The 25000-nt window shown below is 53.9% G+C and overlaps 7 protein-coding genes across 7 annotated transcripts; 2 read left to right on the forward strand and 5 right to left on the reverse strand.

Annotated features, from left to right (window-relative positions):
• Positions 1–5635: 5635 nt before the first annotated feature.
• On the reverse strand, positions 5636–6913 carry PV07_05076 (uncharacterized protein; the record flags this gene model as incomplete). The annotated part of the gene is made up of 1 exon (XM_016391948.1): positions 5636–6913. Exon 1 carries the CDS (start codon positions 6770–6772, stop codon positions 5636–5638), a length of 1137 nt encoding a protein of 378 aa, XP_016249467.1. The 5' UTR covers positions 6773–6913.
• Positions 6914–7972: 1059 nt separating this feature from the next.
• On the forward strand, positions 7973–11251 carry PV07_05077 (uncharacterized protein; the record flags this gene model as incomplete). The annotated part of the gene is made up of 1 exon (XM_016391949.1): positions 7973–11251. The coding sequence occupies one exon, from the start codon at positions 7973–7975 to the stop codon at positions 11174–11176; it is 3204 nt and encodes a 1067-aa protein (XP_016249468.1). The 3' UTR covers positions 11177–11251.
• Positions 10996–13365, reverse strand: PV07_05078 (uncharacterized protein). The gene is made up of 3 exons (XM_016391950.1): positions 13080–13365; positions 12813–13020; positions 10996–12761 (listed from the first exon to the last, which is right to left on the reverse strand). The coding sequence occupies exons 1-3, from the start codon at positions 13270–13272 to the stop codon at positions 11441–11443; spliced, it is 1722 nt and encodes a 573-aa protein (XP_016249469.1). The 5' UTR covers positions 13273–13365; the 3' UTR covers positions 10996–11440.
• Positions 13366–13950: 585 nt separating this feature from the next.
• Positions 13951–16167, reverse strand: PV07_05079 (uncharacterized protein). Its single transcript, XM_016391951.1, has one exon. It carries the CDS (start codon positions 15908–15910, stop codon positions 14210–14212), a length of 1701 nt encoding a protein of 566 aa, XP_016249470.1. The 5' UTR covers positions 15911–16167; the 3' UTR covers positions 13951–14209.
• A 162-nt stretch (positions 16168–16329) lies between these two features.
• Positions 16330–18559, reverse strand: PV07_05080 (uncharacterized protein). Its single transcript, XM_016391952.1, has 4 exons — positions 17984–18559; positions 17389–17872; positions 16967–17336; positions 16330–16816 (listed from the first exon to the last, which is right to left on the reverse strand). Exons 1-4 carry the CDS (start codon positions 18414–18416, stop codon positions 16418–16420), a joined length of 1686 nt encoding a protein of 561 aa, XP_016249471.1. The 5' UTR covers positions 18417–18559; the 3' UTR covers positions 16330–16417.
• A 279-nt stretch (positions 18560–18838) lies between these two features.
• PV07_05081 (uncharacterized protein) lies at positions 18839–22194 on the reverse strand (the record flags this gene model as incomplete). Its single annotated transcript, XM_016391953.1, has 2 exons — positions 18839–21840; positions 22087–22194. The coding sequence occupies 2 exons, from the start codon at positions 22192–22194 to the stop codon at positions 19162–19164; spliced, it is 2787 nt and encodes a 928-aa protein (XP_016249472.1). The 3' UTR covers positions 18839–19161.
• A 134-nt stretch (positions 22195–22328) lies between these two features.
• Positions 22329–24676, forward strand: PV07_05082 (uncharacterized protein). Its single transcript, XM_016391954.1, has 5 exons — positions 22329–22664; positions 22723–22803; positions 22858–23560; positions 23620–24017; positions 24080–24676. The coding sequence occupies exons 1-5, from the start codon at positions 22469–22471 to the stop codon at positions 24508–24510; spliced, it is 1809 nt and encodes a 602-aa protein (XP_016249473.1). The 5' UTR covers positions 22329–22468; the 3' UTR covers positions 24511–24676.
• The last annotated feature ends 324 nt before the right edge of the window (positions 24677–25000 follow it).

Genomic DNA, 25000 nt, shown 5'->3' on the forward strand with positions numbered 1-25000 from the left:
GTCTCCTCTGCTTCGTTTCAGGATGAAAACAGTACTACGTGGCTGGAGCCTAATTCCTAAATACGAAGCTGTGCCTCCTGTGTAGGTATCGGGTATGTGTAACAAGTCTGAAGCGTGCAAATGATCACGAGGGTGGTAACATTCAAAGGATCAAGGTTGTGTTCGTAACACTGTGCTGTGCCTCCCCCACTGCTGCGTAGTCATGCCACCCGTCGTGTTGTCCACCTCGTGGCAACCGTGGCGAGGAATCACTCATCTTACACCCACCACCTATCCTACGCCGGGTTTCTACAACAAGTTTTCAAGCCTTTGTCTGACTAGGTTCTTGGATATTGGAGTTTAACATGACCAGACGATGCTTCCGTTGACCAAATTTCACTTTGCAAGCCTTGCAATGGCAGCTCATGCGATTCAATACCACCACTACATAACTTGCTTCATCATGAAGGAATTTACCCACGGTAATGTTGAAGAAAAGAGGCAAGAATGTCAGTATTTTGGCCCAAAGTTATGCTCTGATAGGGATTCGACGGGTCCAGTGGACAATTTTACCTCAGAGAAGTCGGGAAGACTTGCGGCACACAAAATCTCAACTACAATGCGAACAACACTAATCCGATGGGAATCGAGCATCTCTTCAGCACGCTGGAGTCTAAAACTGGCTCAATTTTTACTAATGAATCATATCAAACGAACACTGGCGTAAGGAGCTCCGCCTGCCGGTACTCGACGGTGACAACATGCGCGGCTTGTCGGCGCTGATGATCCTTGAACAGCTTACGGTGCGGGCGCTGCAAGGCTACGAGGTGGCACTTGGGCTGAGGCACACATCGACACTGGATATGGTCAATAATACACATCAAGAGCGACCGCGGATGTTGCTCTGAATGCTTCAGCCATTGATCAACACACGTGGTTCGCTTGCGAATGCGGGCGAAGCGCATAGAACTCCAGTGCTGCCTTAGATAGGGGGCTCTTGTGGTCGGACAGGGCCTTGCAATTCTCCTGCTTCGAGACCGTGCGACCCGTATTGTCTGATGCTCTCTTATTAGCCTTGAACGCCAGCCAAGTTCAGTGGCTTGGTGCTCTGATTCTCCCTCGTTAGGCGACATTCCATGCTCATGCCACCGACCTAGCATCTTCAGGTCTTCAGGTTGTCCGCCGAGTCCAGGTATCTTTTTTTACTCATGCGAAATCCTTGATTTGGAGAAGCAAACGAACTTCAAGCCAAGAATTTTGTGACCTTCACGTATGTACTTAGCTTCTGTCCTGATTATTATAATCTCAGCATATGAACGGGAAGCTAACAGCACCGAAGCAAAGGCACGTCCCTTCTCTGCTGACCTGCCTTTCTACCCAGATTCTCTACTCTTTTCCCTCTTTTTTTGTGGCTTATTGGCTAACTGCATTCGGGCATGCCATACATCGTAGTTGAAACTGTGTATATCCTTGAGATGTATGATATAATAAACAACATCCAAGTCAAGGGATGATGGCCACGTGCTTTGGATGGCACATCCTCTGCATTCCACGCCTGGAGTCTTCATCCCTTGAGGCACAGCGTTCCAATTTCCCACATTCCAGTCATGGGTGTCGACGCCCTTGTGCAAACAGCACCCGCAAAACTCGCCTTCTCCACCATGTTTCGGGCTGCGACCAGGCGGATGAGCAATAGACAACGAAACGCGAAAGATGTGGCCCTTATGGCTAATCATTGTGATTGCGGTGGTGGGCGCGGCAGTCCTGACCTGTACAGGGATCTTGCTTGCTATCACCCTGGAGCGACGCCGACATCGCCACATCATGAGAGCGCATGGATTGACGCGGGGTCTCAGCAAATATCACCGCCCGAAGCTCAGTGCCTGCGAACACAACTACTCTCACGTTACACATCCGACCACCCCCTTAAGACGAAGTCTGCAGCTTCCCTTCGGAGTCATATCTATCGGGGCTGAAAGTGCGAATGAAGATGAAGAGAAGCAACTCAACTCTGTGGCCGGGTTCGTCGACGACTATATCGAAGTGCTGCGGCCCAGAAGCAAAAGGAGCATACGACGACCTTTCACCGGGCACCCGCTCTATATTCCAAAGACGCGCCTACAGGGAAAGCTTAGGAAGGCTGTACCGTTGGACCGGATTCAAAAGTCTCCTCTCTCAGCAATCACCGAGTTTAGCGATCCTTCGACAGGTGTATCGCCCGTCGCGCCTGAGTTTCCAGCGGAACCCATGGCAATGGCCACTCATGAAAAGGCGGTGCTGGAACCAGAAGATGATACTTCTACTCAATGGCCGTTGAGGATTGCAAGTACCAGAGCCTCTGATACCATTCCCACCGAAATCATGTCGATAGCGGTACGGGAAAGTGTCCTCATGAGGAAAGGGGGCGCAAAACACGGTCAAGCAGCAGCTCCGCAGTTGGCAGTAGTTCCTCGCTCGGTCAGCGCAGCGAGCATGGCTTCGATGGCACCGGATGAGCCCCTGCCACCGTTACCGACAATACAGGTTCCAAGACATCTCAAGCCAAGATCCTCGAATGCCAGTTTGGAAACAGTTGGCAGCTCGGTCTTGGGGGCATTCATGAGTTCGCCTGCGAACAATGGTACAGAACCTAGCACTTCGATGCTCGAATTGAACCGACAGGCCCATAACCTCAGCCTGGGACACGAGCGGGAATTCTCGACACCCAGACTGCAAGCGCCCCCGGTCAAGCAAACAATACATGGTCTCTGTGCGGGCCAGCCGAGCATTCGATCCCTTCACCCAACTGTTGACACGGACGACCTAAGCCCAGGTAATACCACTCATATCTCGAATGCCCCTCCGTTTCCAACAATCATTGTACAAGAGGAATCCTTCAAGGTCATCGATGCGAGTGGCTGGGATTTGCCGCCTCTCAAAGTGGGTAAAACAAGAGTTCCACCGGATCGGCCTAATCGACATTCGATGATCGAACAGTCGCGAACTGCCCAATACCGCGCCGTCAGCGACTCCGCTACAAGCTTGCATGCTAACGACGATGTATTTTCAGTCCTGGAGGCTCCTAGACGACCCAATTCAGTGGCCACTGGGCATCCCCTCAAATGGGATCGACAAGGTAGTTTTGCAACCAAGCGGCACTCTTTATCTTCTTTGGACGGACCAAAGCGAGGACACAGACGGCAGAATTGTGTTCGAATAACTAATCTGCCGTGTCTAGATCCGAGAGCAAACGGCGCGATGCGGCTCCCCGACCTCAAAGAGGAGCACCGTCAGTTGGCCCTGGCCAGCACGATCCGCGCAGATGAGCCTTCCCATGGGATTGAAATCCAGCAGCCCCGGCCAATGTTCAAGACAGGGCAATCGGAGATGTACTCCAGACCGTCAACAACTCCAATGCCGTCTCCGTTCAGAAATCCACCGATCTTGACGCCTACGCCTCGTCCTACGCGGAAGCAATACATACAATGCTCCGACAGTGGACTGTCAGGAACACCCAGAACAGATTCAGAGGTCTTCAATTCCAGCTTCGTGGCCACTCAAATGTCGGACCGTTGTCACACGTCGCCTAGCCAGTGGCCACTCTCGCCATGCTCAAGACCAAATGCTCCCTTGAGGGATGCTCCGCCATCGTCGCAGCCGTCTAGACACATTCCCTTTGAATCACCCACTTTGCCTTCTCCTGCGCTGGACTCGGCGTCCCTTTATCCTCGCAAGTCGCTCGTCAAAGGCCCACGCGACCCTCGGAATCCGGGTCGAAGCAGCCATGCAGCTTCGGTTAGTCCTCTGCAAAACAAAACTGGACCCCACTGCCGGATCACCAAGGCTCGCGACTCTACCGGATCGGGAGATTTCACCCTTCGGAAATCAGTCATGATGCTGCGAAGCATGGACTCCGAGGGCCGCCTCCTTGACCAGAGGAGCACCAGGGGCTCCAATACTGGCGCAGCAGGATATGAAAGCCCCGACATCGTCGCGATTCCGTCTCCGCTCATGAATAAACGTGTCATGGGTCTGCGAAGCACCAGCTGTACTCCATCCACGACGAGCACGCCCTGCGCCGCGTCGTTGGATAGACAGCAAGCCAGTCGCGGCTCGAGTCCGCTGGCGCAGTCTGGACCGAAATTGAACAAACCGCCCCAAACAAGGCCGGCAGCACGGACATCATTGCATGCCGATCTCGACCTGCCACCGCCAGCCATGTGCGTATCGCCGTCCGTCATGTCCGTCGGCGGCGGCTCCATCTGGGAAGACGTCAGTGTATGCGGTGACAGCCCCGAGCCCGAAGTCCACGTGGCTCCCCTGGCGTTGCGCACCAGGACGGACCACAACCAGCAAGGGTACCCATCGAGCTCGACACCACAAGCCCGGCGCGGCGAGGATTTCTTCGACGCCCGGGCCCACGGGCAGTACCTTGTCCCGCACGCACCTTTCGTGGGAATCGACAGTGAAAACTCGCACCTGGTGCAACAACTCGAACGGGCCGTGAGCGGCGGACAGTGGAGCCACAAGGAAAGCGTCGTCCTCAGTGACGACCCGTATCTGAACATGGCACCAGTTCGGTACGGTGAGCGGGATCAGCATGACAGCGATGTATTCCAACTTGCCGTCCACCGCAGAAAGGAAATCGGGCTAGGTTTGCGACTACCGAGCTCCACGATGGGAAGCACATAGCCGGACAGGAACCATGGGCGGACGGCCTCCCCTCTTCGTCTCCGAAGGATTGCTTGCAAAGCGTCGACCCTTCACCGCCTGAGGATGTTCATTGCGGTGTTGCAATGCTTATGATTCCGGTTGCGGGTTTACGACGGGCATGGATTTCGCAATTGCTTCGCTCCAAATATTCTCCCTTATGGTGCTGTTTCATGTTTTCTTCCTTCTTACGATATCGAACAGAACAGTTCCCTCTTATTTTGGCCTCTTCTTCATCCACCTTGTTCTTATTTTTCCATTTGATGATACCCCAGAATGGCAGGCAGGAAGGATCGTGGAGCGAGCTGGTGCTGTGATCTGATTTACTTTTCCCCTTTGATTCATCTGATTGTTTTTGTTCCTCCCATCTAACCTTCACTTGGGACGCAGGGATCGGGTCGAAAGTGTGATTGAGGCTCGAGATTCGGGGGCTTGGAGGTGTCGGGTACGTCACAGGCCGGGTGGTCGCTCGGCCGAAATACTGCTACGAGATACTGCCAGTCCGTCCTGCGGCCGTGCCTGTGTAGCTACTCTGGTACTGTGCTGTAGACATAATGTTAATGATACTTATTACTTTCCACCCTTTTCGTCCCGTGGTCTCCGATCTATGCTGTACTTCTCCAATTATCGGACGGATGCGCAGGGTGAATGAAGGGCGATACCATTGAAGTATAGAAGTCGTTAAGACTCTTCTCGAGCTCTAATGACCGTCAAGTTTGGGTTGATCCTCTGCTAAGGTTGCATGTCCATTTCCAGACCCATTTCCAGACCCATCCCATCCTTTTCATTGCCGTCTGTTGTTCGTTTGTCCTCCCGAAGAAGCCTCTCCTACGACCTCGTTGTGAAAGGCTCAGTTACGATTCGTGACGATCGATCACAATCCTTGCGCTTTAACGTCACGACTGCGTGCCTGTAAGTCAACGACTACCCCCACATATTTCATGTCCGCCTATTCCACTCATCGGCACTAAGTCTGGCTTCCCCTGACCAAGATCTTGACATGATCCTCCTTCTTCTCCAACAGTGCCTTGAACGCCTTCTCGACCGCATCCTCAAGCGGCACGGTCCCCGAGATCATCTTGGTCGCCTTCTCCGCAAAGTCCGCGTTCTTTTCCAGCGCCGAGATCACGGAGCGAAAATCGTCCGCCGTGTAGCCGATGCCTCCCATGTACTTTTTCTCTAGAATCACGAGGTCGTTCGGGTTGATCTGGATCGGTTTGCTGTGGATCGCCACGTTGAACATCGTCCCGCCGGGCCGGGTCGCCGCGATGGCCGTGTCGAGGGTCGATTGGAGCCCCGAGGCATCGAAGGCGACGTGCACGCCCAGGTTTCCCGGCGTCAGTTGACGGCAGGTTGCGACCACGGGGTTAGAGTTGCCCGCTGTGTCATCTGAACCTGATGATGTGGGATCGATAACGGCATCTGCGCCGAATTCTTGAGCACGGTCCCGCCGCTTCCCGAGCACTTCGCTGACCACGACGCGTCTGGCGCCGACGACCTTGAGGACCAGGAGTAGGCCAAGTCCGATGGGACCTGCACCCTGCACCAAAGCGTCCTGTCCTGCTTGAAACCCCGAAACGCGAACCATGTGCCATGCCACAGAGAGGGGTTCGACCAATGCGCCGACATCCAGGGGCACGTTATCAGGGAGTGTGAATGCATTCGCGGCCTTGACGACTGCTTCTTCGGAGAAACCTCCGCTCAAAGCGTCGAGACCGTAATAGGCAGTCTTGGTGCACAGATTGATCCTGCCGATCTCACACATCGCACACTTGGACAGCCCGAACTGTGCATCTCCCAGGTTAGGCATGACAGCCACGCGATCTCCCACTTTGACATTAGATACGCTGGGGCCGAGTTCAACCACAGTGCCCGAGAATTCATGTCCCAGAATGACAGGCAGTCGAGCACCGGTCTGTTCGTGTGATGAGCCAGGCTGCGGACACATGATAGGTCCAGAGGTAAATTCTTTCAAATCAGTTCCACATAGCCCACAGAAGCCTGGGCGGATGCGAATCTCGTCTGGGCCACATGGTAGAGAGGGAACCTGTTCGAGGCGAATGTCTGAGCGGCCATGGAAGCGTAGGGCGCTGAAAGACGACATTTCCTGGTGAGTAGGGTTTGCTCGGTTTAGAAGCAGGCCAAGGCACTTCTAGAGAGGACTGCTATGCTGCAGAATACTTCCAAAACTTCTGTGCTTTACCTGCTTGCCTTTGTTTTTATCGCGACATGCAGTGATACCCCCACTCTCAATGAGTTGTCCTTGCGTCACCGTGCGGGGGTCCGACATGATAGGGCAATCGCCAGTTCTCTCAGAAATCGATTGTAGGGCCTCTTTACCTACGTGTCAACTCCTGTGAGGGTGCTAGTGCGCGCACTCGGTAAAGCTCTGAGATTCACTGGATCGTCCATGGCACGGGTCATTGTGATCCGAATGCTAAGAGACCACAATTATGCCGGCGTGATCACCATGGAGGCGTAAGCGTGGTGATTGGGCACAATATGGCTCGTCTGCTGGGCCTGCAGCGACGTTGAAAGCTTGTTGGAAGGTGAAGTTGTGCTTTCGGACTGTCTGAGAGCGAAGGGCACTTCTGAGCGTTGAGAGGATTGGAAATCAGACTGTATAGCTGATTAGAAACCCCCTCCTGGGATCTAGAAATTGTCCTGTGACTCGGCTCACAATTGCAGCATCCCATGGGTTCTGTCGACTTTGTAGCCTCTTCTCGGACGTTTGACCGTTGTTGAAGAGGCTATTGCTGGCGAATAAAAGAGCCCTTTGGTTGCTCTCTCGCTCCTTGTGCGCGAACCTACCAGGCAGAAAAGATGTCAGTATTTCTGCGGATGTCCGCTGCTTGCTATATGATATGAGCAAGCTCTTTGTCCAGCTGCAAGTGCCATTCCTGACCTGTAATGCTAAAGTGCTTGTCTTCGTGGCACAAACAAACAAGCCGTCAAGGAGACTGATATGGGCATGGCGAGACGATTATAAGGCTCCTAACCCATTTTATCGGACGGTGAGCATGATGGCTAGTTACTATACCGATATATACGGGTCATGAAAGTTCTATGGATGATTCAAGGACGACGGAAGCCGACAGTGGCACAAGGGGCTTGTATGTTCACCAGCGTCGGTCGCTCACGTGAGATCGCGTCCTTAGCGCGAATCTTGGAAGTCGCGGTGTCGCGTCCTCAGCCACCCCTCTAGCACCTCTCACGACCAATCAATCATTCTCCCATACCAAACGTCGACCTCCCCTCCAAACGAGCTCTTCCACGTCTGATCTGTGGCGAGGCGCAAGCCCCAATGCCCTTCAAATACAGACACCTAGTACAACTCCTTGAAGAACTTGATGCAGCGCGGAAACAAGCCCAGTTTTCCTCCACACGTCACTGCAAGCCGGCGGACGAACTCATCATCTCATGGTTTGGTCAACACGACTCTGAGATCCTTCGGCATGGACCCTCCGCTGTGGCATTCCTGTCTTGCCTGCTATTGGGTCGAGTGCCACATCTTGTTTATGGCTTGCAGGAGAAATCGTTGGCCAGTGTATTATGCAAGGCTCTGTTCATCGAAAACACGACCCGTGGCCGCCAGTTGCAAGCATGGGAAGCGACAGGTCTCGACTTTGCCACCTGCCTTGAGAAGTGTGTCATGGCCCTCTCCGAGAACGACTCGTCGCCGCCCGAACGAGAGGTAACGCTGGAAGAGATTGATGATGTTTTGCGACAGCTTGCTGCGAATTCCAGGTTTGCTTGCCCTGAGCTGAAAAACCGTAGGGATGGCGTCAAAGCCGAGGTCCTCCTACGGTCCATTCTATCCCGACTGCACAGCAAAGAGGCCAAATGGTTCGTACGGATGATTCTGAAATCTTATAGTCCTGTACAGATTCCAGAACACCTAGTCCTCGGATGCTTCCACTTCTTGCTGCCTGATATTCTGCCCTTTCAAAACTCTCTCGACGAAGCGATCAAGATCCTGGGGAAGCCCGAATTGATCTCCATTCCTTATGATCCACCAAATGCGTTGCAACGAAAATATCGACAAGAATGCGCCCGTCTCGTAACACCTAAGCTTGGTGTTATGATCAAACGCCAAGAGTATGGCAAGGCAAGAAGTATTAGGCACTGCTGTCTGATGGCGAATACAAGGACGATGAGCGTCGAGCGGAAGTACGACGGTTGGTACTGCCAGATCCATATCGACAAATTAAAAGGTAAAGACTGTATACAATTATTCTCCAAACGCGGGAAAGACTCAACAAAACCCTGGGTCCCGCTTCACCCAGCACTGGAAGCCGGTCTACGCCTTAGTGAACCGGACTGTGCTATTACTCAGAACTGTATACTCGAGGGCGAAATGCTGGTCTGGAGCCGTTCGCGAAAATCGATCATGCCCTTCGAAAAGATCAGGAAATACATCCAGTACAACGGCAGAGCCATAGGCGCAGCTGCCGATTCTCCTAGATCGCCAGACGAACAACTGATGATCATCTTCTATGACTGCCTGTGGCATGACAGCCAGAACTTGGTCAATGAGCCTCATCATATGCGGAGACAGCGATTGGAGCAGATCGTCAGTGTCACTGAAGGTGTCGCTCAGATTGGCGAGGGTCGGGAGATCAGATTCGGCTCCGCAAGTGCGAAGGAGGAACTCCGAAAGTTTTTCGGGCATGCGATTGAACAGAGATGGGAAGGATTCGTGCTCAAGGGTCGCCGCGACCCCTATTTGTCAATCAATTGGAACGCTAACGCCATCAAGCTGAAGAAGGACTACATCAAGGGACTTGGGGACGCGGCCGATCTTTGTATTGTTGGCGGACGCAGGGATGCGGCAGAAGCAGAGCAGTGCGGTGGATCTCCCAACTGGACAGCCTTCTATGTTGCCTGCCTCCAGAATAAGGAGATCGTTCAAAGATTTGGAAGCAAGCCAGAGTTTCTGATCCTAGACATCCTTACACGTCAAACCATGTCGGAAGACACGTTTCGGGAACTGAACCAGCGTGGCTTGGGGTTCTGCTTGCCTTATTCCGACTCGACAGAGCAGATGGATGTCAATATCGACCAGCCGGATATTAGGCGTCAACCTCCCACGGTCTTATTCACAAAGCCATTCGTTGTCGAAGTCACTGGGGCGGCCTTTACAAAGCCCTCGGACGTTGCCTATTACACCCTGCGGTTTCCTCGTAACGTCAGGCTGCACTTCGGTCGGCCTCTAACAGAGACCCATAGCTTTGAGGAGCTGCAGGAGATGGCAAAGGATAGCCTCACACCTGCAGGCCCTGAAGAGCAGGAAGAGATTGATTGGATCTTGCGTCTCACTGAAGCCGATGGAAAGCGAGACCAATGTGTCGACCTCCACGCCGGGGGTACGCCAAGTCCTTCACGCGTCTCGACTGCTAGCATCAGCATATGTACGTCGTCTCCTTTGACTGCCAGCCGCGGTGGGGCTATGGGCGTACACCCAACACATTCGTCTCTCAGCAGTCGCGATGTTGCTGTCAATCATGACGGCACACTAAGCCCCAGCACCGCGAGCAATCATGGACCATCCCATCCTCTGCTACCAGCAGATCACGTTGAGCTTGTGGACGGATCTACGGCACTGCCAGTGTCAATAAACCATACCTTTGGTCCTGAGTTGGGCGTGAAGCGTAAACGCGAGGGTTCCAGCTTGCCCGCCGTAGCCCACAAGCGGCCGAGGATCGATACAGCCAAGAGAGCTCTCATTCCTCTGGGGTCGTCCCTCCGAAGACAGACCTCTCCTGTTCACCCATATCAGCCTCCAGCAGTATTTCGCACCCCAACGACAACCACAGACCAGAGGTTCTCTGCCTCTATCGAAAGGCAGCCCCTTAGTGAACTGAAGAACGTCCGTACCAAACATGGTTCGGAGAAGCATAGCACCTCTCTAGCAGAGTGTGTTGCTCATGGCGAGAAGAATGCTGGAAGGACTATGGACATGCATGCGGAAAACAGAAGTTTCGCCACTCATCCAGGCAGCTCATCCACGACCAGGTCAGCCCACAGTCTGGACGATATTATACTAACAGTCATGTCGTCTTCTGCGCTTTCGCTACAGGACGTCAAGTCCGTCAACCGAGTGACAATGGTGTTTGTCCAGCTTGTCGATAAGCCATATTCGAAGTCGGTCCGCAACACCATATACGGAACTACAAAGGCAGTCCTCAAAGAGTACAAGAGACAGCGCGATGCCGAAAGGGAATGGCGGCTCGAACGCTGCAGCAATGACCATGCATCTCAACCGCAGCCTTCGCAGCAACAACGCAGAATGATTCTATTCTATGACGAAAAGATGCGAACCTCCTTCTCAGACTCTTCGTTGGACAGCCTCAAAGGAGCAGGCGACATCTTGCGAAATCAGCAGGTCAAGAAGTATTTCGCGGGAGGCTTGCTCATCACGGTCCACGCGGATAGGGACGAAGTCATCTCCAGGGCGATTTGGTACTGGCGCGAGTCTGTTCGACTTTTGGATGAGTTGCAGCCGTGATCAGGCAGGTACACACACTATGATTGGAACGAGGATTCGGTTTCCGTACCTCCCTGGTCGATGTATAGACTGGTGTTATAATTTTGGGTACGAGATGATTACAATCCTTACAGAGAGCAAGAGAATGGACGACGGGTCGTGAGGTAATGTGTAGATGGATATGTACATCAATCGATTCCGACGGCTGTTGAGAGTATGACAGTGAAGGGCAGCAGGCACACTTCGTGACCATTTCACGTTGACGAAGTGTCGAAAGTGAGTCCGCTAGAACAACCAGGCGACGAAAGTCCTGTAGAACCAGCCGCGGCGGCCCTTGGTCGCGGCGTCCTTCCGGGCCTTCTCGGCCAGAAACTCCTCCTCCTCGCGGTCGATGGCGTCTTTGCCGGTCCACAGGTCGGCCTCGGCGGGGCGCACGCGGCGACAGCGCGTCCACCACTTGTAGCCGGCGATCATGGCGAGGTAGAGGGGGATGCCGAGGTAGCCGGTGATGAAGTTCTTGTAGTCGAAGGCGCCGTAGGAGGACGGCGAGCGGACGAAGACGGCGAAGTTTTTGGTGAGGGCGATGAGGATGCACATGGCCAGGGCGCCGTAGGAGCCGGCCACGCCCAGCGGGGCCGTGTAGGCGAGGGCGGCGGACGGGACGGCCTGGGCGCGGCGGGCGCGCACGAAGCAGATGTGCGCGACCAGGATGGAGATCCAGGTCAGCAGGCCGAAGATGGTGACCAGGTTGACAAAGTAGCCGAACACGGTCTTGGAGTCGTCGGCCACGTTCATGAACGCCAGCAGCGCGAACGCCGCCGAGAGGCCCAGCGCGTACACCGGCACGCCGCGGGAGTCGGTGCGCCGGAAGAGCGCCGGCGCGTGGCCCTCGCTGGCCAGCCCGTAGAGGGTGCGCGACGCGATGTACAGGTCCGAGTTGGACGCCGAGAAGACGAACAGCAGGATGCACCCATTCAGGATGCCCGGCAGGGCCGTGATGCCCGCCAGCTTGACGGCCACGACAAAGGGCGACGCCGACGCCGACGACGACGCCTTGTTGGCGAACGCCAGCTCCTCGCTGTCGTACGGCACGAGCATGCCCAGCAGCAGCACGCTGAGGCAGTAGAAGAACAGGATGCGGTAGAAGGTCAGCTTGATCGCCCGCGGGATCGTTTTGCGCGGGTTCTGCGCCTCGCCCACCGTGACGCCCACCAGCTCCGTCCCCAGGTAGGCGAACGTGGCCGTCACCATGGTGGACCAGAAGGCCAGGAACCGTCCCGTGGCGCCGTCTTCAATGTACTCTGCGAACGCCCCGGGGTCACTCCAGTAGCGAAAGCCCTTGCGGTCGTGGTCCGGCCCACCACCCAGGGCGAGCACGAGGGATAAGATGATGACACCGACGATGACGATTACCTTGATCGTAGAGAGCCAGAACTCGAACTCGCCAAAGAACCGAATGCCGAAGTAGTTGATGCAGACGATGGCGACCCAGAAGACGGCGATGAACACTCCGGGATTGACGCGGTCCCGGTCCACCCAGTATTGGATGATCAATGCCCCAGCAGTCAATTGATTGGGTGTCACTATGATATACTTGAACCAATACCTGTGCACGTTAGCCTTTCGATATCAATGTATTGGGTTGGGAAAGACCGACGTGTAGCCGAGAGCAAACCCCAGTGCAGGGTCACAGAATCTGGCGGCGTAACCGGTGAATCCTGACGACAGCGGCAGCCAGGCGGCCATCTCTCCCAGCGCACACATGACAAGGTAGACAAGCAATCCGACAATGGTGTATGAGATGAATATAGAGCCTGGACCTGCCTGGGCCAGAGCTTTGCCAGTTCCAATAATCAGTCCGGTACCTGTCGTCAAAAGTCAGAATAGATTCATTGTTTTGCTGGAGTGCCTCTGTGTGACCAACCGATAGCGCCCCCAATGGCGATCATGGTTATGTGGCGGGCCTTGAGGCCGCGGTGAAGTCGAGTTCTCTCTTCATTCTCGCCGCCATGGATACCTTGTCGGCTCTCTATGGGCGAGACTGTTTGTTCTCTGATCTGTTTCTCTGCAGCATCCGCGTCTGGGGATGAAGTAGAATACCTCTGGTGAAGATCCATCCTGGAGAACAACCAAAGGGACGTCGAAGGAAAGCATAGAATACGACAAGCTAACTTGACCTAACTGCTTCCTACCTCCACGGAAGGCCAAAGCGAGCCAGAGATGGTGAGCGGATCAAAGAGGAAGACTCGATACTTATCATTTTGACGCTACCTCGCCTGGCAACTGCTGTCAGACTGAACCTTTGGGCGGAGGATTCCTGGTCGATCAGTTGTGGCCGAGACTTGTCCTTGGACTATGTCACATTATCTCAAAGACCAGGGATGAGGCTGCGCCAAGTATATTCGCTGTCCAAGTGTCGGCTGCATGGGCGGAATCCCGCACCAGCTGCATGTTTGACTGGAGGAACCCAAGAGGATCTGCGGGGTTTCGGGATCTTGGTTCGCTGGTCAATGCTGCGGTGATGAGACCCAAGAAATACCAAGAACTCTTGGAACCCAGGGAGAAGATAAGGAGTGGGAGTTTCTGCCCTGCAAATGGACCCAAGTTGCATAACATCAATGAAAAGGTGACACCGGGGGCAGTGCTGGTGGAAGACGTGCGCCCAGGCCTGAGTGGAGCACAGTAGCACCAGCTTGAACTGACCACAGCTCGCTGTATAGCGTCCACTTGCGCCAGAGAGCATATCGACTTGCGAAAGCGATGGAGCTTTTCACAAGGGCGCATTGAGCGTGTGGGTGCTCTATTGTCTGGGTTCGAGGACTCCATTTGCAGGGTTATAGATAGTAGATTTTTGAATGAGTCGAGTGCGTGGTCGGTGCTGCTCGATATACATTTGACCTCGAAACAGATCTTGTGGTCATATAAAACAGGTCATCAATTTTCCATCATCACTCACCTGAATGCCTTTTGTCTTCCCTGTGCCCGCTCACCTAACTCCCAAGCCTTGTCACCCACCCAAACGTAGATTGCTTGCGGGAGCGCATCCCGAACATTTCAGCTGCCCCAGAAAGAATCCCACAAGTCTGAGAACCAGCCGCCACCTCCGCCTTCCCCTGCTCCAGACCCTCCTCCTTGAGGTCCGTCTTTAAAAGGATCCGAGTCTTCTGACCCCCAGATATCTTCACCTTGATGCGGCTCGTCAGAACCGCTTTGCGGAAAGTCAGTATCGAATGGTTGGCCAGAGGGCTGATCCGGAGACGGTCGTTGCTGAGGATTGTCCTCATCGGCTGCGGGCTCGGACCTTCGTCCCATTCCCCGTTGCATTGCTTCGTAACCTGCCATCGTCCCGGCGCCCGCAATAGCACCTTCACCCATCCCTGCTGCTCCGCCTGCAGCCGATCCAACTGCTCGACCAGCTCCTCCGACAACAGCACCGCCAGCCTCGGCAGCTCCAGCAGCTCCAATAGCTCCAGCCTCTCCGGCCCCGGCTGCCCCAGCTCCAGCAGCGCCGCCAGCCGCTTCTCCGGCACCACCTCCAAGCCAGATGGGGAAGAATCCATGCCCTCCGCTATGCCGAGAGAAGTAGTCATAATCGATCGTCACGGCGGTGGCGAGCATCACGGCTCTTTGATCAAGCGTCATCCCGTAGTTGCCTTCTCTCCCCCCCAATGCCTCTGCATAGCCACGGTCACCCTGCTTGTCTGCTGGCTCTGGCGTCCCAGCCGCATCCATCCGTAAAACGTAGCTTCCAGTATCTGTGAAGATTTCTCGTCCAAATCCCCGGAATTCGCGATTAACCGATCCGATCTTCTGGTTGTTTTGATCCAGCAGAGAGAAGTCCCAAGATAAGAAGGGCTCATTGACTGCGGCGAATTGGGTAAAGTCTGTGGTCGAACGAGACCTGGTATTTTCTGCAATTTGGCTCTGCTGCAGGCTCGACAGTTCCTCACCTCTCCTCCTTGAGATCGCATCTGGGCCAGGGTCATTCAAGGCGAGGTCGTGGGAAAGAAAGAGATCGTATTTACGGCGTAGTGGCGCCCACTGTGAATGTGTCTCGCCAATGATGCGCATTGATTCCAGGGGAAGAGGAGATATTTGTGGCTGGTCTATCGAATCGGCATTTTGTGAAGTTAGCATCGTGGAAGAGGATCTCTGGGTCTCGGAAGGCGTGTCCCAGGGGTCGTAGACCCGAATGCGAGTGTTGATCCACGAAAATGGGCGATGGAACCTCAGCACCTCCCGCGACTGACGATTGAAGACGTGGGTGGTGAACGCCCGATGTGTTGCGAAGAATTGCCTCCTCATAGTGTACCCTATGCCACCCTCATGCTCGGCCATGTACCCAATGTGATTCCCGTGGGGATCAAGTATGACATATCGATTGGCTTGCTCGAAGCCGATCAAGACGTTCATCATTTCCAGTTGTCGCTGAACAACTATGCCTGACTGAGATAGGATGTCGGCGGCAGGGTGATCGGACTTGAGGATAGCGTTTGCATCTTCCGCTATGTGTACGGGGGCCAGGAGAGAATTGTCTTGAGGATTTGTGTTGGCTAGGAGTTCCTCCATCGACGGGCTTTTCGGTGGAGGGTTTCCCTGCGAGGACGTCGAGCCATCTTGCTCTTTCTTCGGATTGGGTCCTGTGGACGATTGCCGCAGGCCTTTGCTGAAATTTCTACCGACAATGAAAATCCGCGGTGTTGGGCTCAGTGCAGCGCACGCAGAGCGCCTGAGAAGAGAGGCAGGGTTCAGCATGAAGGATCACTTGCAGGACGGTGCCCGCGTGGTACCTTTTCTAGAGGATGGTTTGACAAATGAGATGGATGCTGTGCCTCTGCACCGGAACTAAGGCATAGGACGTCATGACATGCTTGCGATGGACAAGGTCAGTGGAGGCACACTATCCCGGAGCTGGATTTACGAAGAAGTCAACACTGAGACATTAACACGAAGGGGCCAGCGTAGAAGAAGTAGAGCTTCAGGCATAAGTTTGGACACGACACAGTCTGTATGGGCGCAGTTTGGAGAAATGCGAAGTGACCTCACATTCTTTGGTCTCCGCAACCTAGAAGCCCGGCTCCTCCGGCGAAATGGTTGTTCCATGCCCGTGACGTTGTAACCCCCGAAGTCCGTATCAAAGGATCCTGTGTTTCTCCTTGACTATCTTCATAATAATGCGTCCGCCAGCAATTCTGTTGATCTGATTGCGAGCTCTCGTCGTCATCCTTCGTCAATTCCCGCCCCCAACGCTGCCTGAAACTCTCAACCTTTCATCTCGTTGTCTGCCACGCGGAGCTCATGCGTAGCCTCATTCCACAGCTCCATCGCAGGCCTGTCCACCACAGGATCCCACCAAAGAAATTTGGAAACGTGCCTTTTGAACTCCGCCCAAGTTCCGGAACTGAAACTCGCGTCCGATTTGGTCCTTCTCAATCTGGTCCTCAAGCGGTCTTGGAACCACCGCCGGTGCTCGGTGAAAGATGCAGCAATTCCACCCATGACCAGCACCCACAGGACCATGTCCGAGACCGGATGTTTGAAATCTTCTGTTACGATCTTCAGGTCTTGGAATTCTTCCAAAAGCTGCCTCAGCTCTCGAGCGAGGCGTGGCTTTATCTTGGTGCAGCTCGGCATTGGAAAGAGGACCATATCACTATAAATCTGCAAGTGATTCGAGGTCAGTGACTCTAACATTGAGGATGTGATGCAATGGACCTCAGCGCCGAAATGGTGCTAGTACTCGAGACTTGAATTTCGGTGCAATAATGAAAAGAAATGGTGAGAAAGATACGTGCTGAAAGATCAACTCACCAATGATCCTAAACGACAGCAGTTATTCACTAGTTGCTCCAGACCCAACCCTTCTCTTGGGTCGAGTTCCAGGAACGATCGATGCGCCTCATTTGCCGCAAGCATAACGTCAACCAGGCACGGTTGGCTATTTTCGTGGCGATGGTAGTGGTCCAGCGCCACTGTAGCTTCCACACCCTTCACTACCGCTTCGCGCACGCCCGTGGTGAGAGAATCGTCAATGCTGTGGAATCCACCTCCGAGTTTCTCGGACAGCAACGTGGCTTTGGCGTCAAGAACGTGCCTACCGCTGCTCACGATTGAATGATACGGCCGGATTCGAGGGTACAGGAGTCTGTCGCCGGTCCGCGACGCGTGGTGGAGGTCAGCCCTTGATCACGGGTGAGCAGACATTCTGTTTTCTGAAATCCACAGCTACTCACAAAAGAAGCCAGTCCGGCAAAGCCAGATGTTTAAGCGCGGAGATTCCTCCCCGAGCCCTGACCAATTGCTCCAGCGCCGCGGCATAACTCGGCATTAGCGTGAGTCTCCCATAGAGATGCATGTATTGAGAGGTAGCCAGCGGCGATCGAGGGTGGCATTCTGGCATCGACGATTCGATATCAGCGTTGACACCTAATATCAGAACGCTCATCATGAGGTCCTCCGAGGCCGGCCCGTCGAGATTCTCAATCCTCTGCTTCAGCAATCTGATAGCCTTGGAGTAGTGAGATAAACGGGCGAGACCGAGCGCCTCCGAAACCTTGGGGACATTTTGTAAAGCTAGGTTCAGGCCGCAGGCGAGAGCAACCTGGACGTGGAAAAGTAATTCGTCGTCGAGGCCGTGGTGTCTCCATTCGCGCTTTGCAACAGCCAGATTCTCGCCTCGTACCGAGCAGAGCATGTCGGGCCATATTCTGTCGAAAGCTTTGCCTTGTCAGCATAGTGCCATGGATATCGGTTTGAAGCTGTGCTCATGACGACTGTAGCAAAGAATCTCCTACCGCGGGTATACCATCGGATCCCGGGACCACCTACCATATTGCACCACCTTCTCTACATTTTCCGGCAATCTACGTTCAGGATAAGAGTCGAATGGATCTCTGCTCGTTTGTGAAAGAAGCGACTGGACAGACAGTTTAGTTCGGGGAAGAAGTCTAACGCCCTTGGAATGAGCGGGCGATGGCCGACCGTGGCCCAGCGCCGTCTTAGTCTGGCCCTCGATGCTGAGACGCTCCTCCATCGAGGCCTTGAACGACTCGGCAGATTTCACATCTTTGGGCGCGGCTAGCTGGGCCACCTCGTCTTGGGAACTGCTGATCGAGCTGCTGGCCCGATCCTGCTCTCGCGCCTTTTTCTTCAGGTAAGCGATCTTAGCTGCATGAGATCTGGCATCGGCATCCTGCAGCTCGGCGAGCCGTCGATCCGCCGAAGACTGAGGTTTGGGGTTTTTGAACACGAAATGATACATGCCTGCCTTTGGCCAGTTGCGTCGATCGGCCGTTTGCCAGATGTGTAGGTGCGTAGGTCGAGTGACATGGCTTTCCTCGTATTGATGAGTGAGAGTCGACGGGAGCCAAAGGCGATTGAAGGTGGACTTAATCTCTTTTTTTCTTCCCAATTTTCCCCCTTACTTCAAGCCTAGTTGGATGGCGAGTGGCCCAGGTGCCCCGTGTCGCCACAGTAAGACCGCACACCTCGAAATTGGGTAGTATCAAGCACCGCAAGGAGCGTGTAATCGATTTGTGTACGGCTGTGTGCGGCCGCCTCCACCGCCTCCGTTTCACCCGTCGCCAATTTGTCTACTACCCAGAGACTCTCCGGCTGAGCGGGTGCCTCTCCAGCCAGTATGACAAAGCACTAAATGATCATGATGACAGCCTATAGACACCTGCGCAAGACGGGCAATGGCGACAAAGTATTGTACGCATTAAATTCGATCCCGGCGATACCTTGAGCCAAGAGAATGATCGACTATTTCCCTAGTCTCGCCGATCTTAAAGTTGACGCCGCAGATCCTCTGAAGAACCATGAGGCTGAAAGGGCTCAAAACCTGTCATTTGCTGCCTTTAAGCAGCCTCGTTGCGGTTTGCTCGCACCAAATTCAAGAAATTGCATTTGTCTGACTCAACGGTGGAATATTCATTTGTCAAGTCCAGCTCGGTGCTGCTCAGCATGATCACAGGCCTGAACGAAAGGCCATGTCGCTCAACGCATCAATCGACGCACCATGTGGTCGCCTCGTTGCTCAGCGTTACCTTGAAGTAGTCACCCACAAGACAGAAATAGCCCACGCAGCCGACCGCATCCAGAAGAGAGGCCTCCTTGTCGAGAGGACCGTGTTGTTGGCGCTCGTCGTCGTCTAGTGCGGCGTGGCTCTCAAGCTCCAAGAGCTCCGAAAGCCTAGGGTAGCTCTCCACCCACGACCTGATGCTGTCGTGGAACTCGTCCACGACGTCTTCGTCGTCCTCGCTCTCGATTCCATCGTCCTGGAGCTCCTGGTGCTCGCTCCTGTACCCGGCTGCACAGGTCACAGCTTCGTCGAAGTATGCCCAGTGCTCAGGGGGTACCATGTTGACACTGACATGAGTGTGTGCCTTGACTCGAGGAGTTGCGGCAGATGGGAGATAGGTCACAAAAACCCCTAGATAGCTTGGTCTCTCGGGCTCATTTTCACTGTTGTCATCGTCGCTCTCTGCTCCGATAAGCAGATCATAGTCGGTGACGTTCGGTTCCTCGACGAGAAGTAATATTCCGGGGGCTTCTTGCCGATAGAGGGGCTCTCGTGGGGTCTGGTGCCACAGATCCGTTACGAAGCAGGTATACCAAGCTCCGTTCTGGTCTTGGAGGAGAAAATCCCACCTCGTCGCCTCGAATTCTTGGATATCTCGGCAGATTTGGATGAGATTCCGCCTGGATGCTAAAGATGATGCATCGCTTGAGCATCCAGCATCGAATGTCATTGATGGCGTGTCAACCAGAAGGCCATCCTCGGTGGGTGTCGCGTAGAGGGCGAAGTTGTACATTGGTAGAGCTGTAAGACCATGATTTGAGCCGCCTAACAGGGTGGCCGGAGCCCAATGAATCCCATCCAGGTCGAGCTTTGGTAAGAACTTTGTGAAAACCAGATCAATTGGTAGATACGCTGGTGGCATCTGCCGCCACAAGGCAGCCATTTTCTGACTGTCGTTGGCTGCAATAATCTCTGACAAGTCAAGTTCAAGGATCGCTCCTAGGCACAAAGCCTCATCGCTCTGCCAACTAGTCTGACGTGAAACGAGCGCAGCCTTGATCTGCGAAAGCTGCAGTAACTCCTCTTCAACGTCACTGTCGCGGGTCAGGGTGGTTGCCGTGTACAAGCTTGTCATCTGGTATGCCACATTGGTTGATGGAAGTGACGGAATCTGGTTTTCCCGCAATTCCGCTTGCCATGCACTGATGTATCGATGGAGGTTGATCGCCGTGTCGCTGAATTGAAACCAGATCTGCCGTGCCAGTCGGCCCTCAGAGAATGTCCACAGACGAGAAGTCCACCCTGAAAGTGATATTCGAGCAAGTATCTCGATCGCCGACATATTTGCACACGTTCGTGTCTGGAGGTATGAGTCTATCACCAGAACACCAGCGGCATGCCGGAAGATATCGCTGAGGCGCAGAACAGCCTTCCTTCGGAGCTCAAGAGGATGGCGAGGCAGGCACAAAGTATCCATCCAGATTGGTGTCTGGGTGCCCGGTGTCAGCCCTAAAGCATCGACGTTCGCTTGCAGATTGCGGAGGAAGCACGATGGAAGAGCATTGGAGTCCAAGTTGCCGTGACCATCCGCCCACACATGCGAGATCGCCACATATGTTGGAGTCTTTCGTTGATTATGCAAAGCTAATGTCATTCTCCCTCGAGTCTCTTGCACTGTGAATAGGGCGATAGAGCCTTCTTGGACGGTATTAAGCAGCGAAGGGGTCGCAAGTTCTTGGAAGTTGCAATTGCAAGCCTCGTCTAGATGCTGGACCTTATACAGTTGCGGGTCAACAAATGGTGAGTTGCACTGTTCAGCGCTACAAGTTGAATGTAGATCGTGCACCTGAGGGGTTTCTAGGTTCGCAGCATACCATAAAGCTCCTGCGCCGATGCCGTTGCTAATGAAACTGTATATTCTGTTGGGGCAGAAATGCTGCATTCTCTGCGTCACAGGTTGGGAAAGAGACGCCGAGAGCGTCCATGCAGGAAAGTCCTCATCGTGGTAGCCTCTTTCAAGAGCAATGCTAGCAATAGTACGACCTAGATAATCGCCTAGAGCAGCGATGCTAAGTCCGACATGGCTGATGATGGTGTGCTCCCTCGTTTCGTATGCGTCGACAATGCGGTCAAGCATATCGTCGGCGTTCTTCAGTACAGAGTAGCATTCATCAACCCAGGCTTCGAGCCGATGGGCTGACTGCCTGGTATTCATTCTGGGCAGGTGCGAAAGCGCCTCGACAGACCAGTCGCTAACAATGTTGGTGAGGGGCTCAGACGAAAACTGTGGAGTGCCAGTAGGCGTCGTCTTGCGGAAGAGAGCAGGCTCAACCTGGCGACCAGTGATCTGAAATAATAGACCAAAGTAGAGCCATGTCTGTAGAAACGCGCCAACCTCACGCTCGTCATAGACTTGTTGGTCGCGGCGGAAAAGGAGAAAAGGGCTATCAGCCTCAGGCACCTGCCAACCTGCCCGAGACGGATACGTCTCGAAGTCACCGCCATCGTACCGCTCATTGCACAGGAAAGGGACAATCAGCGACTTGATCAACGGAGCGGGAGGAAGAGGCAGGTGGTCTATGTCACCGAGGGATAATGCTGGACTGACTAAAATTGGCGCAAGTACTATATGTCGTCCAGAAATCGCGGGGGAGGCGTAAAACTACTCAAGCCACCCAGATCCCTCCCTAGCTATCTCTACCCGGCGTCAGTGATTTCTGCCTTCCTAAAAACACTGAGCGGCACGGCTCTGCTGGTGACAAATACCCAATTCCGCCCCCAGCGGAGCAAACAAATGCGCCCTGCCTCATCCAATAGTCGCCCGTAACGCGCCGTTGAGCCTTGTTTACTTGTACAACTGTTACCACTGGTGGCACTGCTTGAACTAATGAGCGTTTAGGGGGCCGACAGATCGACGGTATGATTGGAAATGGGCCTGATTGAGGCGCCCAACCACCCCACTACCGATGGTACTGGTAGACCTCTCTAGGCTGGCTGTCTGGCGGTTGCAGGCCATGATTATGCCAGGAATTTGAGGTGCTTGTACAAAGAGCCAACCTATATTGACAGCTTTCTGGGCCATTTACGGCCTCAATTGCCTCTATATGAAGCGGACACCTGTGCTAGGCATGAGGCTCGTCAGGGAATAGAGGCAGGTCTGGCCAAGCCCAATTTCGCCCTGACTGGGTTCTGAAAACAATACCAGAAACTAGGCGCTGCTGCACAGGCGGCCCCAGGCATGGGTGGGCTGCCTTTGCAAATATGGGGCAACTCACGTTTCAGAGATCAAAATGGGCGCCTGCGTCCGAGTTCTTTGTCGTTGTCCTCTGCATCATTCTTCTGTTGTCGTCGCTCCTGCTGCTACTGTTATCGAGGTCCACGTCGACATCATGCTGGGCGCAATTGTTGCGCTCGGCCTCGCTGCCGTTCATGCATCTGAAGCGGCCCTCATCCGCGACACTATTTTAGAGTGGTTCTGGCTTGCTTGTACGGACCTACCCTTCCCTTTGCGACAGACTGCTGTGCTTGGTACTAATTCTCTTAGCGGTGGCTGATAATAACTACCTATATATCACGGGAGGCGAATTTTACGAGCCGGCCGACGATGTGGTGACGATGTACTACCGTAAGAGATGGAGGCCCCCCGCATCCCTGAGAGCCCGGTTCTGACCCCGACCAGAAGGCAATACACTTGTGGTCGATCTCACACAGTCTTGGACGAACCAAACAGTTACTGCTGTTACTTCAGCCACTGATCCGGATGGATTAATCTATGTTCGACAACCGATGCTTTTCTATGACAAGACGCGGAACAAAATAAGCCGATATGGTGGATGGCCGTACGAAGAAGCAGATTTTCCGTCCTTGCTGTGGTCCTTCACCGCAGGAACATCCGATGTTACGTGGAAGAATGAGACGGCGCCGTCCACGGACGGACTTTCAACGAGTTCGCCAGGCCCGTTCGCCTCAGCAAATGCCTTCACCAATTCCACTTATTACAACTTCGGTGGGAATGTTGTCAGCTCGCTTCCCGACATGACTGTCCTGTCTGGTCTGGTCACGCGAGACTTTGTGGCTCAGTCTTGGACGAATTCCACGGCGATCATCCCGAACCAGAGCAGATATCGGACGCAGGCCCGCATGGTATACACACCAAATTTCGGGAGCCAAGGGTTTCTTGTGATGGTCGGTGGAGAGGCCCCTCCGACGGAAGCATCTGTCTACGAGACTGGGGCACATATGGTTGATATGTCAACAATCACTCTTTATGATATTGAAACAGGAAACTGGTTCACACAAACAGCAACTGGCGACATCCCCCCTCCAAGGTCGGAATTCTGCGCCGTTGGAGCAGCATCTAGGGGCGGCAAAAGATTCGAATTGTAAGAACTCCCCCAAGACACAGCATCTGGGTTTTGCTGTACTAAAGACACTCTCCCAGGTTCGTTTACGGTGGTTCAACCAATTCTACATTTGATCTGAACCACTCTTCCGACGAGGGCTATCTTAATGTCTACGCGCTCTCTCTGCCTGCTTTTCGGTGGTTCAAGTCGAACTCTACAACCCCGGTCCGCCGAGCTTGCCATGCCTGCTCCGTCATCGGCAACCGACAGATGGTGTCGATAGGTGGCAGGCTGCCTAGTTCCTTGCAAGCACTGGGTGCCGAACAAGATCCTTGGGCAAGCGGCCTGGGAGTCTTCGATATGACGGACTTTGAATGGGTGGATCATTACGATGCAGCTGCAGCTGCCTATGAAACGCCCGACGTGGTCAAACAGTATTACTCTGACAGCTACCAAGAGCCAACTTGGAGTGATGCAACATTGGCCACGATTTTTGGTACGTCGTCTTCGCGCTTCGTGTTGTTGAGGTTTGGAACCTTGCTGACTGCCGTTCTCCAGCATTTACACCACCCGCAAACTCGTCTTCCAATTCTACTTCCTCAGGCGATTCAGGCAGTTCCTCAGACAGTTCCTCAGGCACTTCGGGTAGTCAATCATCCTCATCATTCACTTCCGCGAAGAAGGGTAATGCAGGCGCGATAGCCGGCGGTGTTGTTGGGGGCGTCGCACTACTCGCAGCAATCCTCGGGCTGTGGTACTGGGTGGCAATACGACGAAGACGACAGGCCCGGGCTGAATTCGCTGCCACAACGGACAGCAAAATCGACTACAAACCACCTCTCGAAGCGGCCTCAACACCAATGTTTGAAGTGGACGATAACTCCCGGTCGGAACTACACGGATTGTCGCCCAAGCCCCAGATTATCGCGGAGTTGCCTGTCAACGAGGAACCGCAGAGAAATGTCGGTCCTGGTGCGGCAAGGAGATGACAATGTAAAACGTGACGATCATTAGAACAACCCCAGCGCCGGCGTTTCGGAGGGTGAGGGCTTTTGTAAAGAAAAATGTGTATAGAATTGTGCAAATTTTGGAAACGCATCACGCCCAAAACAGCCCGGATTCGGTTTTTGAAGATCCGCGAGGCATTTCCCCCTTTCCTCTTCGGAATCATTTTTCTGAGGAAACGTCCCAGGTCTCATGTGTCTTGGACTGCACAGCTGTGCGTCTCAGCCGTGTTCCGCATTTCGTACGGCAGGAGTTTCGGCAGAGCCACTAATATTGCACAAGACGCTGCCAATCATGACCCTCCCCCTGCAATTTCTCCCGAACAACCCCTTTTTCTTGTCCCCAAGCTAGGCACCTAGGGAAGGACGAGAACAGTGAGTTGAGAGTAGGCCGAGGGGTGTCTTTCACAGAACCTTGGACACCAGGCTGCGGCCCCCTATTTTTCTTACGTCGATCACCCGAGCTCACGTCGAC

This window comes from Cladophialophora immunda (assembly GCF_000835495.1).
Source record: "Cladophialophora immunda strain CBS 83496 unplaced genomic scaffold supercont1.3, whole genome shotgun sequence".
In the NCBI taxonomy this organism is placed as follows: Eukaryota; Fungi; Ascomycota; class Eurotiomycetes; order Chaetothyriales; family Herpotrichiellaceae; genus Cladophialophora; species Cladophialophora immunda.